The 18,812-nt window shown below is 51.0% G+C and overlaps 1 protein-coding gene across 2 annotated transcripts in view; it reads right to left on the bottom strand.

The window, feature by feature from the left end:
- The window catches only part of CRAMP1 (cramped chromatin regulator 1), a 68,990-nt gene that overhangs the window by 29,896 nt on the left and 20,282 nt on the right, over positions 1-18,812 (bottom strand). For both annotated transcript variants that reach the window (XM_004438198.3, XM_087449367.1), the window contains exons 5-6: positions 14,281-14,364; positions 10,072-10,120 (exon numbers count right to left, since the gene is read on the bottom strand). In XM_004438198.3, coding sequence (XP_004438255.1) covers positions 10,072-10,120; positions 14,281-14,364 — 133 coding nt within the window. The remainder of the gene's footprint in view (positions 1-10,071; positions 10,121-14,280; positions 14,365-18,812) is intronic.

The following is an 18,812-nucleotide window of genomic DNA, read 5'->3' as shown; positions in this document are numbered from 1 at the left end:
CCAGGAAGTCATCTCCCCCCCCATTCTGTCAGGAGGGGTGATTCAGAGAGGATGAGAGTCTGCACAGAACAACTACATGCTCTACTGAGACCAAATGCTTGAGTCTTAAACCACCTCAACCCAGGGGAAGTACAGGCAGCAAAGTGCTACCGTGGATGCGCTGACAACACTGGGGCAGGCCGCAGAGGGGGCCAGGAGGAACATTTTAGAAGAGCAGTAATTAAGCATCGAGTCCATTCTTAACCCCCACAGTAACGGGCTCTAGGAACAGGTGGACGTTCTGCTCATCACCTTTGGTTCCATCTGCTGCAACAAAACACAACAGCAGCCAGCATGACCCAAAGAGCGGGTGGAGCCCCGTCATGTGGCACCTGTGTGTACAACCATCACATTTTCCGTTAAACTGCTATTTTGTGACTTCCTTTTTTTTTAAGTGAAATTGAGCAGCCCCTTTTTTTATGACTAGATAACCATTCTGAGATGACAATCCGTTTCCTTTTCTCTCCAGGGGAAGCTCTCTGAGGGGCCTGAGGCTGGAGCCTGAACAAGGTAGTGCTTGATGCTCAAGCTCGCAGGGAGAAAGCCACTCAGGCCTGGGCCCCCTGGACGTGGGCCCCCCTACACTACCCCCTGAAAGACAGGCTAGACCAGGGCTTCCCCAGGGCACAGGGGTTTAAGAGGTCCTGTCTGCAGAAGGAGCACCACTTGACCTCTGACGGAATGTAACAACACGGAGGGTTGTAGCTGAGCCACCACTGCATGTCACTTTGACAAAACAGGCAACCAAGTAATCCCTCCATGTACACTGGCGTCTGGCTTGCCTTTCTGATAAGAGATTTATTTTCTTCTCTGCAAAGTTACTTGATAAATCTAATAAGCACATGCTAAATTCTATGCTGCTAGGTCTGTGACCAATGTAATAAGATTTAATTTTAGAGCTTTTCTCAATTCATTTACTCCTTAATCTAATGCTACAATTTTATAACGAAAGGAGATTCACAGTTAATTGAAAAAGGTCTGCATGAGAACCATGGACCGGAAGTTAGTTAAATGCTCAATGCTTTTTGGTCTTAAATCAAGTTTTCCACAGACACCTTACTAATTTTCCCCCATCTCTGTTTCACCTTTACACGTTTTTTGCTTTGTTCTTAAAAACTGATGTCTGTTGGGGAAAGAATAGACATATAAATCAATGGAACAGAACTGAAAGTCCAGAAATAGACCCATTCAGTACAGCCAAGTGATCTCAGACAATGGTGCAAAAGCAGCTAATGGAGGAAGGAGGGTCCTTTCAACAGATGGGGCTGGAACAACTGGACACCCACAGGCCAAGAAAAGGAACCTTGGTGTAAACTTCACATCGTATACAAAAATTAATTCAAAGCAGAACATGGATTCAAATGTCAAACGATACAACTTCTAGAAGAAAACGTAAGAGAACATCTTTGTGACCTTGGGTTAAGCAAAGAGTTTTAGATAATGACACTAAAACTACAACCCATAAAAGAAAAACATGACAAATTGGACTTCATCAAAGCTAAAAACTTCTGCCCTGTGAAAGACACTACTAAAGAGAATGACAAGACAAGTCACAGACTGGGAGAAAATATTTGCAAACCACCTGTCTGATAAAAGACTTGTGTCTAGAATATATAAAGAACTCTCTAAACTCAATAATAAGAAAATGGGCACAAAGTTTGAATAGGCACTTCACCAGAGAAGATATACAGATGGTAAATAAGATACTCATCATCATTAGTCATCAGGGAAATGCAAATTAAAACCACAATGAGATATCACTTCACACCCACCAGGGTGGCTCAAAAAAACAAACAAACAAACTGAAAACCAAGTGTGGCGCATGTGGGGAGCAACAGGCAACCCCCTAGAAGCAGTCTGACAGCTCCTTATAAAGTAAGGCACATACTCACCATCTCCTCCTCCTGGGGATTTGCCCAGGTGAAATGAAACGGGGGTACGGGGACACTCCTCCGCAGGAAAAGGCATGAACTGTGGATCCATGCATGGATCTCTGGTGTACATTGCTGAGTGGAGGACGCCAACCTCAGAAAGTCACATACGGTTTAGATGACACTCTGGCAAAGGCAGAACTATAGGGGACGGAGAGCAGCTCAGGGGTTGCTGGGGCTGGGCATAGGGCAGGGGATGACTACAAAGGCACAGCACGAGGGAATCCAGAGGTGATGGAACCGTCTGCATCTTGATTGGGGTGGCGCACAACTCTATGCACTTGTTACAACTCAGAACTGCAAGTGAAAGAAGCTGGTCTGAAAAGGCTACCTGCTGTGGGATTCCAACTCAATGACCTTCTGGAAAAGGCAGCTATGGAGACAGTACAAGATCTGAGGTTGCCAGGGGTCAGGGGAGAGAGGGATGACTCGTGGGAGCAAGGGATTTCTGGGCAGTGACACTGTTCTTCAGGGTGTGTAATGGTGGACACGGGTTACTACGCATTCGTGAAAACCCACAGAATGTACACATCAAAAGTGAGCCCTAATTAACCACGGACTTTAGTTGATAACAATGCATCAGTATTGGTTCCTCAATTGCAACAAATGTACCATTTGATGCAAGATGTTCATGATGAGGAGAAAGTGTGCAGAGGAAGGGGGCACATGGGAAACCTCTGTAATCTCTACTCGATTCGCCTGTAAACCTAAAACAGCTCTAAAAGATAAAGTCTGTTAAAAAAAAAAAAAACACAAATCTCATAGAACTGTACACAAAAAAGGCCAAAAGCATACACATTAAAATATTAGAAATTTAAAAATGGATGTCAGGGCCGGCCCCGTGGCTTGGTGGTTAAGTGAGCGAGCTCCGATGCCGGTGGCCCGGGTTCGGGTCCCGGGCGCGCACCGAGGCACCACTTCTGTCTGTCCTGAGGCCGAGTCCCACATACAGCAACTGGAAGGATGTGCAGCTATGGCGTACAACTATCTACTGGGGCTTTGGGGGGAAAAAATAAATAAATAAAATCTTTAAAAATGGATGTCAGTACACCCCGCCCCCAATCTATCCACATGGAACTAGAGAAATGCTTTCACCCAGACGGCACCCCTGCTTCCTGAGACTCTGCAAAGACCACCCAGATCCCTATGCAGCCTGCAGATAAGGGCCTGGCCTGACCCTCCCAGCTCTGCTCCTCCCCCTGCAGATCCCTGCATTTCAGCCACGTCGATCTCCTGATTCCTTCCACAAGCCCAACTGTCACCTTGTACCTTCCGTTCCCTGGCCCGGTCCCACCCACTCTTGTTCCACCCCAGTTCACTTCTTTCTTTAAGACCTTAGCCTAAACGCCATCATCTCCGAAAAGGCTTCCCTGGATGTGCAATGTGGGTTCCTTTCCCGTTACTTGCGGCGTCTGCACCATTAGTTTTATCATCATATTCATCACCAGTTACTGTGCATGTGCCACACACACACACAGGAGGAAGATGACCTCTGTTCAATGAACTTGCATTAGCTACCATGCCACAGTTTTACCACCAATGCACATCCAGCATCCATTCTTGTGCCTGGCATACGTGGGCACTCATATCCTTCTAGAACTTATGAATGAACACACTATGCAGCAGGCTTTTTGCCTCAGGTCTCTCCATGGTTACAGAGAGAAATTTTTGCACTGAGCTGTCACGGCACCTCGTGCTGGTTCAAATCTTTTCTCGGGTATCTCAGCACCTCTCCGAGAGATGATAACCTAACATCTGAGGCACCCAAGCCCAGAGCAGCCAGGTGAGCCGGTGAGGCCCATAAGTAAGAGCTGGAGGCGCCCGTGATGGCTAACAGCTGGCTCATTGCAGACTCTGTCCAAGAGTGTTGGTGGTGCTGACTTCACCCACCATTTGCTGAAATCCTTGTTTACATGAGCAAATGCTCCACGGGCATTGCCTGAGCTGACTTCTGCTTTCTTTAGCCACCTCAGTCTTTTTCACTATTTACTGTACCAGGGCTACGGGAGCTACTTTGATCCTGGCCTCTAAGAAAAATAACAACTAATTATCTTCACCCTGCCGACATGCCCACCTTCAGGGCTGCCCTTGATGTCATTTCAGTGACCCCTCCACATGGGGAGCAGAGTAGACCACAGCAACCAGAACCCAGGTGGGGCTGCCACCTGCCAGCAATTTACCAGCAGGGAGCCAGTGAGGCTGCACTTCCATTTTCCAGTGGTTCTGGTGGACTCGCGGACGGCTCATCTGTAAATAGCACCGAACATGACGTCTATCTTCACGGCATGTTTTAAATGTCATTGCCCACAAGTCTGCTGTTAGGCAAACCAAGCTCAGGGCCACTCCCATACGCCAAGGACCATGTTGGCCAGGAAGGACACAGCTAAGACCCAAGCCTGCTCCTAGCCCTTCACTGTGCCAAACCACCGGAGCTACTTCTAGACAAGAAGACGTGTCACCTCCATGCCCTCCCATGGACTACAAGCCCGTCTCACTGAGGAAATTCAACGTTGATCCAACACGATTCTCCACTGCGAAGTCTGTAATCAAACTTCCCGTCGTCCCTTCAATACCCTTTATAACGTTTTCTTTCTTCCCTTTTTTCTTTCTTTTTTTTTAAAATCCAGGATCTAAACAAGGTTTATCCCTGCGTTTGGCTGTCATGTGTCCTCAGTTTCTATGAATCTAGAGAAAGTTCCTTGACTTGGATCTGAGCATTTCATGTGATTAGAAGGAATCTCTTCTTAAACCTCTCCCCAGCTCTCCCTGGCCCACGGCATGCTGGGCAGCACAAGCCTGTGCCACGGGAAATCGCATGTCCTTGGGCCCCGGCTCCCCAAGAAGTGGGCCTGCCTGTCACGCGTCCTGTCTTATTTACCTCATAGCGACTGTGCAAGGGCAGCGTGGCCAGCCCCAATCTCACAGCTGGAACTACAAACCTGCAGAGGCCAGGTCCCATACCCCAGGCCACCAGCTCGTATGTGCTGAAGCCAGAATTCAAACATGCCTGTCCTCACTACCATGGTCACCCAGGTGGGCTGCACCCCACTGGCAGGCAGGGAGAGAGATCCAGTGATTTTCAGTGTGCAGCCTCCACCTTTTGTATTGTCATGTATATTCAACACGACAATCCACATGCGTATACTGAAGGTGTCTGCTCAAAACCATTCACTTGAGAGTGTGTGCACCGCGGACAGCAGACAGATTCACAGTCTGGTTGGGGAGAAAGAGAAACTAAAGCACAACACGACAAGTACATCACACACATATGCCTGAGCACGCACACACACGTACTCGCACACACACACACAATGGCCTTCTCCATCAATCGACGGCTGGTGCAAGTGAGCAAACACTTCGGACAACACTTCCATTGGTAAATCCAGGTGAAGGGTAAACAGGTGTCCACTGTATTATTCGTTCAAATTTTCCAACGTTCAGACTTTTTCATGGTAAAGTTTTCTGAAAGATTAAAAGAGCGACCATCTTGCTTCTTAGATACAGAAGGGTTTTGCGTATGACGCTCATCTGTCAAAGCAGAGGAAGGAGCAGGAGGCACTTGGCATCAATGTGCTTCTCTGCTCAGGATCTGTCAGAGGGTCCCTGGAGCCCCGACTGAGCAAGCCCCGGGCACGTCCTGGCCCCGATGCACTAGGCTAGGGGCCGAGTGGGAGAGACCCTGCCAGAGCTACAGGCCAGTGAGGAGCCTGAGGGGCAAGCACCCACAGCACTGGGAAGAGCACCATGCTGACAAGTCACACGTGAAGGACACATGACATCCACACTTGGCTCTGAGTCTCAGCAGAGGGGGGCTTGTCACCAGGGGAGGGAGGGAGTGTCCCAGACAGGGCAGGGGAGGGGCAGCAGCAGCCAGAAGGGAAGCCCTGCCCCTCCAGAGTGGCCCCTATCCTAGTGAGGCCTGCAGCCTGCCACCCACGGTTGCATTTTGGCAGCTCTCCTGAGCCCCCCACGTCAAACACAGTGACGGGGCCTGGAGGGAGGAGGAGAGCAGAGAGAAGAAGCCGAGGGAGCCGAGCCCCTCTGCTGCACACTCCTCAAGCCCAGGGCCTCACCAGCTCTGTGTTGGAGCGGGCTCCTGCCCATCCTTGACCCCCATGGTCTCCAGACCAGCAATGGGGGAGGGTCCCCTCACTCCACAACCCTCCAAAGGCTCCTAGAGTTTTGCCACCAGGTGGCGACAGCACCCACTCACAATGGGCCCAACCAAGGCTTAAACCACATGTGTTATATTTTTGTTTCCAGAAATACAGATAAATGCATTTTTATAAATATATTCCTATAGAGAAAACTTGATTATAGCAGTTTAAAACTAATAAAAAAGAACATCTTTCCCCAATATGGAATTTTTCTTTTCTGATCAAAGTATTCTTCCTAAATATTCAAAAAAAAAAAAAAATATATGTATGAAGTAGAAAGTGGGGGTGCCCCATGTACCCACCACCCCAAGAGAACTCTGGTTTGAGGTGGGGGTTACGTGTCCAGACGCTCTGCTGGGCCCACACAGCCCCATACACACGCTCTGCCTCACTTTTAGAAACAAGAAGACAGACCTTCCACATCCAACCCGGAGCCAGCTCTTCACTCTGCGACGCCCCGTTGCTAGTAGGAGCAACGTCTCGATGTACATCCTCACAAGGTTGGCTCGCCGTTGACCTAATTATTTCCTGGAAGTGGAATTGTTGGGTCGGAGGGCGCGCACACTTAAATGTGGGACGAATTACAAACTCACACTCCGTTCCCGCTATCGGCAAACATGATCATCGACAACGCTCTGAGACCTCTCTATTCACAGTCATGAAAAATGACACTGTTTTAATTTGTCTTTCTTCTTGTTCTGAGCCAAGTGGGGTGGAAGAGGCCAGAAGTGGCACAAGGAGGGGCTTCTGCAAAGGCTGGTCGTTTAACATGTATTCCGTTCCTTGATCTGGGTGGGACCACTTGCTGAAAACTCATGGAGCTGTACACTCTGGGTCTGTAAGCGTTCCTACACGTTCACTATGCTTCAATTTAATGTTCAAAGACACTGCACTTTGATTCTGATTGCAACTGCACATATCTATAATTAATTTAGGGAGTGCAGACATCTTTACAGTGCTGTATCTTTCCATGCCATCAACCTGACTTCCCTCTGCTGGCGCTGACCTTGAGGTCTGAGGTCGTGTCTGTCTGTATGGCTCCTTCCTTCCTTTCTAAACCCTCCTCTTTAGAAGGAAGTCACTGCTCGCAGCCCACACTTAGAGGAGGGGAGTTATGCTTCCCTCCTCAAGCGTGGAGTATCTACATAAATTACGTGGAATTCTGCATGGGAGATTTGTCTCTTGTTCCCTGTTTATTTATTCAACCGTTGATTATATCAGCATGCACTCATAGATATTTATTTTTTACTTAGGTTATAACCCAACACTATGTTACCAGACAAGGACTCAAAGCAAACAAGGGATGTAGACGCTCCTCGTGAATCCCTGCTTGTTCAGAACCATCCTGACCATCATCTCGCCCTGGGGCTTGGCTAATCAGCAAGGAGCCGAGACTGAGAAGTCTCAGCTCTGCCCCTGGCTTATCCGTACCTTCGGACTTTCAGCTCGGAGACTTGGGGCTCTCTCATCTCCAGCAGCTCCTAAAACCAACCCCCTGTTCATTTACAAACTCCTCAAAACCAGCCTTCCTCACAAGCCCAAGCAGTCGTGAAGCGTCAGGCACGTGTCCCTCCGGAACCCAGGAGATGGTCCCCACACACTCCAACAGGACAACCTCCTCCCTGGGCCGGCTCCTGCCACAAAACTAAGACACAGCCAAGCAAACTCACTGCTTTTCATCAAACCAGCCCCAAACGCCCTTGAGCACAAAGCAAAGAGCCGAGAATACCGGCTCACCCAACGAATCTAGGGCAACTGAAATAAAAGGTGATGTGAGATTTGCCCCCAAAATTGCACCACAGGGGGGGCCCTCTCCCTCATGGGGCAATGTCCTCGCCTGCTGGTGAGATGGTAACATCAGGAACCATCTCAGCCAAGGCTCTTTCACCTTTTTAAGATTCCTCAGAGGCACGCAACGCTGCCTGAATATCCCACATACCAGAACAAACACGGCCCCCACCTGATGGGCGCAGGGCAGGTGTGAGGCTGGGAAGGAAGGCAGGATGCTGAAGCTGCAACAGGCGAATGGGGGTAATGAACGACCCACCAGGCCACGGCCAGCGGCCTCTTGTCCCACTTGCCTTTGACCACATTCCACACACCTCCCGAGGCTCCATTTGCCCAGGGACACCAGTTTTTAAGGCTGCCGACACTCCCTGGCAGTTGGGGTCAATCACTGCTCTTTCGTGCGGCAGTGATGTGTACAATCTAGGTACTATCAGGCCTAGGCTCCAAACTGGTGGCAGTTCACAGAAAGAAAGCCTCAAGAATCCAACACAAGCATCTGTCAGGGGAGACACTGGGCTGGGCCAGAGCAGAAACGCACACAGCCTGCCCTGCCTGGCAGGCACTCACACCTGAGGGACGGGGGCTCGAAGGCCATCCAACACCAGGCAGAGGGAGAAAAGCAACCAGAGGTGCAAGAGGGCAATGTCCTGTAGATGCAGCAGAGGCTGGTGAGACTGTTCCAGAGGACAGCTTGACCTCTAGGACTTTGACAGGCAGGGGCCTGGGGATAGCAGGTGGGTCCATCTAAGCCAAGGGGCAGAGAGGTCCAGGTGAGAGCAGAGAAGCTCAGTGGGGTGAGTGGGAGGAGAAATTCACGTGCACAGAATCCACAGACTATAGAACGGGGGACAGCAGGGCTGTGCTGTGCCCTGGAGTCCAGGGCAGCAGCATGACTGGGGACTGAGCTCAAGCAGCTATGAGAGAGGGAAAAGGGCTCATGGTGGGGGTGGGAGAGGGTGCCTAGGGAGGCACACCCAGAAATGGATAGGCCCATCTGCAGTGCTTCCACCTGACTGGAGAGGGCAGCGAGGGGCACCGAGTGAGAGACCCTCAGAGTGTGAGGTGGGCGGCATCTTTCCCAGGAAGAGCTGTTGGAGGCTTCCAGCTGGGACACAGGACACGTCTGCGACATAACAGGATTTATAAATCAAGGCACAGAAATGGGGGACAAGTTAGATCTGGGATTCTTCACCCAGAAAAGGTAACAGAGGCCCCCCTGAGAGTTAAAACAGCCAAAGGAGAAAGTGCAGGGACGCTGTGATGGCCTCAGGAAGGGTGCGCAGGAGAAGAGAAAGCCAGGGCTGCAGGAGAGAAGGTGGAGCGGGAGGAGAGAAGGCTGGGGCGGTCACAGGAGCTGGAGAGCAGCTCAGTCAGACAACCGGCTGGAGGCTGGGGACCAACTAGCGCTGCTAGCAGGGCAAAGGAGGGCTCGAAAGCCAACTCCAAAATCGGAGCCAGTGGGTAAACCAAAGAGCCATTGGGCAGGGTGGCTCTTTCACGCAGCAAAGTCCCCCAGTGTGGTATCTCTGGATCAGAAACTGTCACAGCAGGAGGGGCTGAGCAGGCATCCCTGGTGGTTCTCTGTAAGCAGGAGAACCTTGAGCTCTTAGAGGCCGTGAGCATGAGGTGAGAACAGAGTCAGACTCCACTTTGCCTCAAGGAGCACAGAGCCTTCGTGGGCACAAGAAGGGGTCGTGGGCAGATAAGGCAGGAAAAGCCATCAGAAAAGACATAGGATGAAGACCAGAAAAAAATGTAACAGGAAGGCCGGGAGGGAGGGCCTTCTAGAAGCAAGAGGAGAACCAACACTATGAAATGCACAGAGGTTGAGGAAGGAGAGCAAGAAAGTGAAGGCTGTGTGGAGACGGCCACCCCAGCCCAGAGACCCACAGGAAGGCGGAGGCCCCAGGCACCCTCTCCACTAGGACGGGGGGAGGCGTGGGGTCAGGTCAATCGGCTCTCAGCAGCTGGCCACCTCCCACTGGGGCAGATGCTGAACTGCAAGGTATCAGGTTTAACTCTGAGGAGCTCAGTATCTAATGGTCTTCATGGTGAAAAGGGGAGAAAATTGCACGTATTTCAGGTTCCATGTTTCAGAGAAAAACGCAAACATCCAAAAGGAATAGGTACGGTTTCACAACATAGCTTTTACTTACCCCACCTGAATGAGCTCATTCAACTTGGTCGCATTCTTGTCATCCATACCTTTAAACGGAAAAAAAATAAACGTGACCATGAAGTAGTTAGGAACAAAACTGGAGAAGATTCCCAAATAATTATCTTCAATGTAGAATCCAAATCACCCTATGGAATACTCAAGGTTTTCCAGAATAAAACCCCTATGTTAGCTGCAGCCCTTCCCCCAGCGTCAAAACAATGTGTCACCTGTGCTGAGGGCACCATCCCCACCTGCACATCCTCTCCGCCCACCCAGACTTTCTCTGCACAGCTGATCGCTCCTCCCAAAAGCTCTCTCGCAGACCCCCTGCTACAATGAACCTCTACTTGTCCCCAGCCTTTCTTGGGTGAACCGCTGTGCCCTGCACACGCTTCTCCTGCTAGGCTCTTGTGTTACCTGTGGGCCCCCCTCAGTCAGCTTTGAATCCCCAGGCTCCCAGAGTCTGCTGAATGACGAACAGAGACCCTGCGTGTTTACTAGAACAGGCGTCCCCTTCCCTCTGCCCTCCTGGCACTCACTGCTCGCCTTGGGACGTGCGGGAGGGCAAGCAGAGCAAGCAGGCAGGGGGAGAACCTGGGGGCAGGTTTTGGGTGCTCACTGTGCAGTTCTTTGAACTCTTCTCTATGTTTGGGGAAAGAAAAAAAACAGCAAGCCACAAAAACCTGGCCAGGCTGAAAACCAAAGACAAGGACAGAACCTCAAAAGCAGCCAGAGAAAAGCCATGACTCCCCTACAGAGAAATAAGGACACAAGTGGCCAGTGCCCTCTCACCACAAACAAGGCAAGCCAGAGACAGTGGAGCAACATCTTTAAAGTGACAAAGGGGAAAAAGTGTCAAATCAGAATTCTACAACCAGCAAAAATATCTTTTAAGAATGAAGACAGGGCCGGCCCCGTGGCTTAGCGGTTAAGTGCGTGCGCTCCGCTGCCGGCGGCCCGGGTTCGGATCCCGGGTGCGCACCGAGGCACCACTCCTCCAGCCATGCTGAGGCCGCGTCCCACATACAGCAACTAGAAGGATGTGCAGCTATGACAGACAACTATGTACTGGGGCTTTGGGGGAAAAATAAATAAATAAAATCTTTAAAAAAAAAAAAAAAAAAAAAAAAAAAAAAAAAGAATGAAGACAAAATAAAGACTTTTCAGATAAATAGTAACTAAAAGAATTCATGGCAGGCACAACCGCGTGACAACAAGCACTAAAGGAAGTTCCTCAGGCTTCAGGGAAATGGTCCCTGATAGAAATGAATCTTCAGGAAAGAAGGCAGAACACTGGAGAGGGCAAGCGTGCAGACTTGCTCATTAAACATGACGTCAGATACAGCCCTGCCCTCAGACGGGCAGAAATCAAACAGGCTCCCGTCAACATACATGACAGCTGTGACAGCTACGGGAAGGGAGAGGCTCAAGTGCCGTGAGAGTGGGCGACATGGAGATCCAGCCCCTCGTGGAGGATCGTGGACATGTGAGCTGAGAGTGACAGGTAAGCAGGAGTAAACAGGCAAAAGGAGAGGGAAGGGCCCATTGGTCCTTGGATGGACAGACAGACAGAAGGCCTGGGTGGGCAAAGCCACAACTTCGGAGTTTGAGTCACCAGATGGGGCACAGCGCAAGGAACCGCCCTTCAAAAACAAGCCATCTGAACAAACTGGTGAGGACCAAGGACAGCCGTGGTGTCTCTCCCTCACCCTGTCCCAACTCTGGCCGCTGCGGCGGACAAATAAGCCCTGGGTTTAAGAACCAGGCCTGGAGGCAAAGTGTGCTCTGTCACCTAACAGCCAAGGAGAGTTGAATGGTCATGCATTTTCAACAAAATGGAGTGTTCTCAGCCCTTTCTTCAAATGGGGACAACAACCAGTCACACGGCTTCTATGATGTTTGACACAAGGTAATGTGTGCCAGTCCCAGGAACAAAGCAGAGACTCTACAGTGTCAGGATTCGCATGTGTCTGGAGACCTCAGTTAGAAAAGGCACACTAAGTAAAAGCACGCTCTGATCACCTCAGCACTCAGACACATTTTCTTTTTTTTTGTTTTTTTTTTGTGAGGAAGATCAGCCCTGAGCTAACATTCATGCTAATCCTCTTTTTTTTTTTTTTTGCTGAGGAAGACCGGCTCTGAGCTAACGTCTATTGCCAATCCTCCTCCTTTTTGTTCCCCCAAAGCCCCAGTAGAGAGCTGTATGTCATAGTTGCATATCCTTCTAGTTGCTGTATGTGGGATGCGGCCTCAGCATGGCCGGAGAAGCGGTACGTCGGTGCGCGCCCGGGATCCGAACCCAGGCTGCCAATAGCGCAGCGCGTGCACTTAACTGCTAAGCCTCGGGGCCGGCCCCAGACACATTTTCTGAATAGCCTAGGAAGAGCTAGCACTGAGCAGTCAACAGAGGCTGCCATGTGCCGGGAACTCTGTGGAGTGTTGCTCGTCGAAGTGTGCTCCTTTCCCACAGAGATTCACGAAACAAGACAGTGTCCCGGCATGTGGATCAGCAGGTGGGGCTCAGAGAGAGAAGCCCCACCGGGGTAGAGGGGCTCTGAGGCAGCTTCAGGAGCCGAGGGCCCGGGTGGGGCCTCAAGGGGAGAGACAGAGAGAGAGAGAGAGAGAGAGAGGGAGAGAGAGGGAGGGGAGGGGAGGGAGGGAGGGAGGGAGAGAGAGAGTGTGTGTGTGTGTGTGTGTGTGTACGGTTGCACTTTCAGAAGGCTGAAAGGGACCACCAGGCGTCGTTGGCAGGACAAGGGGCAGCAGGGGAGCCACAGGGTGGCATAGGCTCCTTGGGTCAGGAGGCCCAGGTGACACCCAGGGCTTGACAGGAAGCCACCCAAGATTATGGAGCCCACAAGAAGATGAGCCCAAAGACTCATGTGGGGTCAAAGACGGTCTGGGGAGGGCTTTGGCTGAGAGGCTCCGACATGGCAGGGCCGGGGCGGGGCACGGCATTGGGCTGAGGAGGCAGTGCCACCACACTGCCATGACCAGAAACATTTTAGGGTGAGGACAAGAAGAAGGGCGGACCAAAGGAAGCAGAGATTTGAGGGGGGCGGGGCCCTAGAGCCCCTCCATCCAAAAAGTCCATTCAAAGCAGGAGCCAGGGGGCTTACAAAGAAATCCTCTGACTGCAGGGAGGACGGACGCGGGGAAGACGCTGCTTGTCTTCTTTAGAGCCTCTCAGGCATTCTTGCCTGTTTCAGGAGAGGGCAGGTCACCCTGCACAGGTAATCAGTAAATGCCTGTCCTCCCTGCCCTTCTGCTTCCTATACCCCCAGCACCGCCGCCCACTCAGCTGTGACATGTTAGATGACTGGTAAGATGATGGCTTCCCCGGCCACTAGGTCTCATGTGATCTCATTTAATCCTCCGAGTGTCCCTGTGGGTGTGTGCTCTTCCAACCCACAGGACAGGCGGACAAGTGGTGCCTGGAGAAGCCAGGGTGTTCCCTCTCATCTGTGGTCACACAGGGAGTCAAGGTAGAGGCGTGAGGTGCTGGGTACAGTAGCCCGAGAAGGCCAGAGCGCCCCCTCCATCTACAGAGAATCTAGTCACGAGGAGACAATCAGAGCAATGCAAAGGGAGGGGCCCAGACCCTGCAAAGTACCAGTGTCATGAGAGATCAAAAGGTGGGGGCTCTTCTAGGTCAACAGACTCAAGGGACACCACAGCTCCGAGCAGGACAACGTCCTCAACATGGGCCCCGACTGGCGTGTTGGGAGTTTCAGGAAATCTGAATATGGGCAAGATGTTAGGTAAGAGTGTGACACCTGTTTGATAAATGTAAATGTGCTGGGTGTGGTAACAGGACTGTGGTTGGTTGGGAGAACATCTTGCTCTTGGGTGACAGAGGTTGAGGGATTTAGGGGTGTGCCAGGATGTCTGTGACTTACAGTCAAGTGGCTGAACAAGAAGAAAGCAAGTGTGTGGAGGGGAAATTGCACGCACAAGACACAGCCAGTGTCAACAACCAAGAAATCTAAGTGCAGGTATGTGGTGCTCATCGTATTCTTCAAGTTTTCTGTACATTAAAATGTTTTCAAGATGAAAGTAGAGGGAAAACAGAAAAGCCCCTGGGACCAAAGATCCAATGGTGACAGGACAGCAGGCCCTGCAGGAGGAGCCGGGGCACCTTGTGGAAGGCCACATCATTCCTGAAGCCCCGAGCAGCACTGGGACCCCACTGGCGGCTCATACTCACAGCCCCCGATCTTCTTCCGCAGCTCGCCATAGCAGATCAAACCATACAGCTCCTGGGATGACTTCTTCAGCCCACGAGAGAACACTGGAAGTAGGAAAGCATAAGGCTTTAGAAGGGGGAAAACACAGACGTTCAGGGGCTGGCCAGCTCATGTGCACAAGAACAGCGCTGGGGGATCATCTAAGGGGGCTGACTTCTTGGTTTTGATCCCTGCACCTTGGTACCACGGGGATTAACATGGGGACAACCGGGGCCAAGAGCATTGGAACAGCGTACTGTCTTTGCAATTTTCAAAATAAAAAGTCAAATGAGAAAAAGGAGAGCAGTCAGAAAATTCGTCCTAACTGGCAGAGCAATGTCCCCAACAGGTGAAAAGGGGACGGCCAGCAGGGCTGGCTCCCACAGAGGTGCAGGTGGGGTGTAACCATCACCAAATGTCACCCGCTTCTGTGACACACAGAATCTGCCTGAGCTCGGCATGAGGCCGGCAGCCCTGGAGACCAGCGAGCTCACCTGCCACGTTTCCTCTGACCGCTGGTCTACACGCTCCCAGCGCTGGGCCAGATGGAAGAGGAATGGTGGTTCAAATGCTCACAACTATTGACACCCACTCTCCCCTCGTGCCTTATAACAGGCCCCAGTTTTATTTGGGGAGCAATGCATACAGATGAGGCAGCACATGTCCCAGCCTGCCTTGCAGCCAGACGTGGCCACACCACTAAGTCCTGGCCTCTGGTGTAAGCAGAAGTGTTGTGGGAGACTTCCAGAAGCCTCCTTAAATAGCCTGATTTGGGCTGGAATGTGCCCCTTTGCCCACCCATCTTTCCTCCAGGGCTGCTGCCTGGAGCCGTCTTGGACATGAGCAAGGTGCTAAGGAAGGCAGAGCAGAGAGACGGGAGGCCCTGGGTCCCTGCTGCCCGCCCCAGAATGTCCACCTGCAGACGTCTCTGATGGGAGAGAATAAATCCTTACATGCTTAAGCCCCTGTTATTTCGAGTTTTCATATTTTTTGAAGCCAGATCCTGATCCTGACTTGGAGGCCCAGCTGCAGCACAGTCCAGGCACCTTTTGGATCATCTCATAGAGCAGTGACCAATGTCATTTGTCCCTCCACTCTCTCTCACAACTGTTCTCTCTGGTTCTCTCCTCAGAGACCCCTTTTCAAAATCCTAACATTCGGCTGTGTATGATTATAAAAATAGGAAAGGAAAAGAAAAATATATTAGTAAATGGAGAATAAGGTTTCAAATAAATGATGTAAAACAAGGATTCTGAACCTTGGATAGACTCTAAGGAGCCTGAGATTCTGCTAACAACACACACCAACTGTTCCTAAAGCTTCTGCTGAGAGAAAGATCCACAGATCTCACTGGACTCTCACAGGGGACCACAACTCAGGAGACTTTAAGATCCACTATTCAAAGGATAAGCAAATGTGGTCCACCCAGACAATGAAATATTATTCAGCCACAAAAAGGAATGAAGTTCTGACATGTTACAATGTGGATGAATCCAGAAAACATCATACTAAGTGAAGGAGGCCAGACACAAAAGACCATATATTATATGATTCTACTTACATGAAATGTCCAGAACAAGCAAATCCACAGAGACAGAAAGCAGATCGGTGCTTGTCAGGGGCTGGGCGAGAGGCTGTGAAATGGCTGGACAGCAGCAGCCTAGATGCAACCGCCAACGTGGCACAAAGAGGCAGGTGGGCCCTCTGGCTTCACGCGGTCAACTGGCTGCCACCAGCTGGAGAGATTATCAGGACCAGCTAGAGAACCTCAGTGCAGCCACCAGCTCAAGAGAAAGAAGGCACTTCTCGTGGGGTCACAGTAGGATGCCAAGAACAAGACCCACAACTATGAGATGCCAAGAAGCGTGTGGGTCAGGTGGGGACAGAGGGGAGGGATGGAAACACAGGCTACACTGCAGAGAAGGGAGAAAGAACTTGTTGGGTCTGATCCCACAGAGCTTGCCGTGGAACCAAGATGCGGTGTAGGCCTGGAACCCGAGGGTGGCCAACTCGTCTACCCTTGATCCCTGAGCCAGATAAAGGGCCAAGGAATGAGGCCTCCAGGGACAAGGGGAGGAGTTTAGAAGGTGATCCGGCAGGGAGTGGTGACAAATACTTAGAAGAGAAACATTCACTTCAAGTGCCTTCTGAAACCTTAAACGTGGGAAAAAGCTTGGGTGTGGCAAGCCCGGCAATGTGCCCTTGAACCTCAGAGCAGCAGAGGAGGCCACATCTACGCTGGGAGCCTGAGCGTCCCCCGACACTGCCCACGCTGCCCATGGCATGGTTGTGATGAAAGAACGAACGTGCCAGATTACAGCTCCTGGCATCATCTCAGCCCTCTCTCTACATTTCACCAACAAACAGCCTCCTATCCTCTTCACACACTGGTGACTGCCTTCTCATTTGAGGTGAGCTTTGAAACCAGCCACAGTGGAGGAAGGACCCGTTCTCATGGACTAACTTCCAGAAAGTAGTGAAAGAATATGCTATGTAACAAAAAAAAAATGTACAAGACAACATGGAGCCAAACCGCTAAAAATCATTCCCGCGTGCTACCCTGGAAGGTAGGGAGGGTGTCTGCAAAGACGACGGACATTAACAACAGCTCTGGACTCAACAGGATCCAGACCAGTGTTGTTTTTTTCCAAATAAACTAGTGATCTGAGAAATAGTCTCGGCGAAGGATGAGCACAGCTAGCAAATACACAGACGCTGTGATGACAACCTGAGAAAGAACAAAGAGTGGCTGACTTGCCATGAAGTGCCAAAGCCAGCAGAGAAATCTTACGTTAATGGTCGTGTGGAGACTGAAGGCAAACAAATAACAACAGTTTGAGCAAAAGACCAGTGAGTCAGATCTAGGGATTGCCCCCTAAGTGTGGACACTGACAGCCTACCTCCGCGGGTCTCTAGAAACAGTGGCAATCTCATGTAAACAGATACGCTGCTGAAAAGCATTGGACCCACCATTCTGTGTGTGTTGTTTTGTCCCCATAAAGACGCAACGCTGGACTGGAGGCCCCTCTGGCTGGAGGGACTGGAGTTGGGGCGATGAGCGCTTCTCCAAGGCAGTCCCCGGCCACAGGTAGTAAACACTGAGACCACGTCCCCTGCAAGGACTGGAAGGGGGACACCCCGTGAGGTGGCCAGTGAAGGCTTTGAAGCAGGAAAGATACCTTGAAAAGACTCGGGAAAAACAAGAGCATTTTATTGGGCAGAGAGACCCTCAGTGGGGCCATAAACTCAGTGGAAAGAAGGCACTTCACATGGGGTCTTGGTGTGAAGACAGGACTTGACACAAACGGCACGTGCTGAACTATCAGGAGCTCCTTCTCACCTGTGTCAAGGACAGAACCAGATGGGAAATACAGCGAAGCAGCAGACAGACACTCATGCTCCCAGAGGATAATCAGTGCTCACAATGAGACATAAAACACCCATTTACGTAGGCTTAGCTATCTCAACCGTGTAGACAGAGACCATGAATTTATCTGAAGAAAGTGGTTCTGAAGAGGAAAAGCACTGTACAAATAAAGATGTCCACACTTGCATTATTTAAAAACACCAGACTGGCCTGCAAGTCCAAAAGGAAAGGTAAAATGTATTCATTTTTGTAAGTCAACTCAAAGAAATAACATTTAATAAAAAACAAACGGAGAAATTCTACGTCAATACGAACAGGTGGTCTGAAAAGATTACGTGTACAGAAGAGAAAGGCGAGGAGACAGTGAGGGGTGGCAGGGAGAGAACACGGGCCCTGCCCTGGATCTTAGCTCCTCTGCTTACTGCTTACTGTCTGGGTGGGGTTGGCAAGGGCCTCCACCAATGAGCCGGCATTATCCCATCTGCCCGTGCGGGTGAGGCACTTCCAGGGAAGAGCAGTATGACGTGCTCAGCGACAGGCACAGAGCAGGCCAACGGTCAGGCGGCAGTGAGGGCAGGAGAGGTTTAGGGAAGGATTTCTGTGAGCACTGATGCGGGAGCTCAGTCAGTCTTGGAAGGGGAAAAGGGTTAGGGAGGCTGACCTAGCGGGGGTGGCAGGAGTCAAGGCACAAAGGGAAGTGCAGTTAAGCAGGAGGGTGGCGACTCCATTCCTGGGAGTAGTGGCAGGTGGGAGCAGTGGCAGGGCAAGGGAGAGCATCTGGTGGGGATGGGTTGAGGGCTCCGGCAAGGGAGCAGTCCAGGCAGACGGCGCATCTTGTGTGGATCGCACAACGTGAAGGGCGAGTTAGGAAGAGCAGGACCAGAGAGCGGGCCAACAGCCACGGTCTGGGACAGCATGGAGTGGGACTGGGCAGTGAGGACAGATCTGAAAAGCTCTGAGGTAGAACTAGCAAGACTGTGACTGGAGAGTGGGAGATGTCCACAAAGATTCGAAGGGAAATATAGTCAGGGGAGAGTGTCAGATAACCTTGACTGTCCGGAGCTCCCAGTCCTAAGAGCTCCTGTACTGGCCAGTGGCAGCAAGAAAGGATTTCTCTAGCACAGGGGTTGGCAAACTAAGGCTCAC

This window comes from Ceratotherium simum, chromosome 26, assembly GCF_057802395.1.
Source record: "Ceratotherium simum simum isolate JZ-2026a chromosome 26, ASM5780239v1, whole genome shotgun sequence".
Classification (NCBI taxonomy): domain Eukaryota; kingdom Metazoa; phylum Chordata; class Mammalia; order Perissodactyla; family Rhinocerotidae; genus Ceratotherium; species Ceratotherium simum.
The sequence above is the reverse complement of the archived record's forward strand: the minus strand, read 5'-3'. Positions and strand labels throughout refer to the sequence as shown.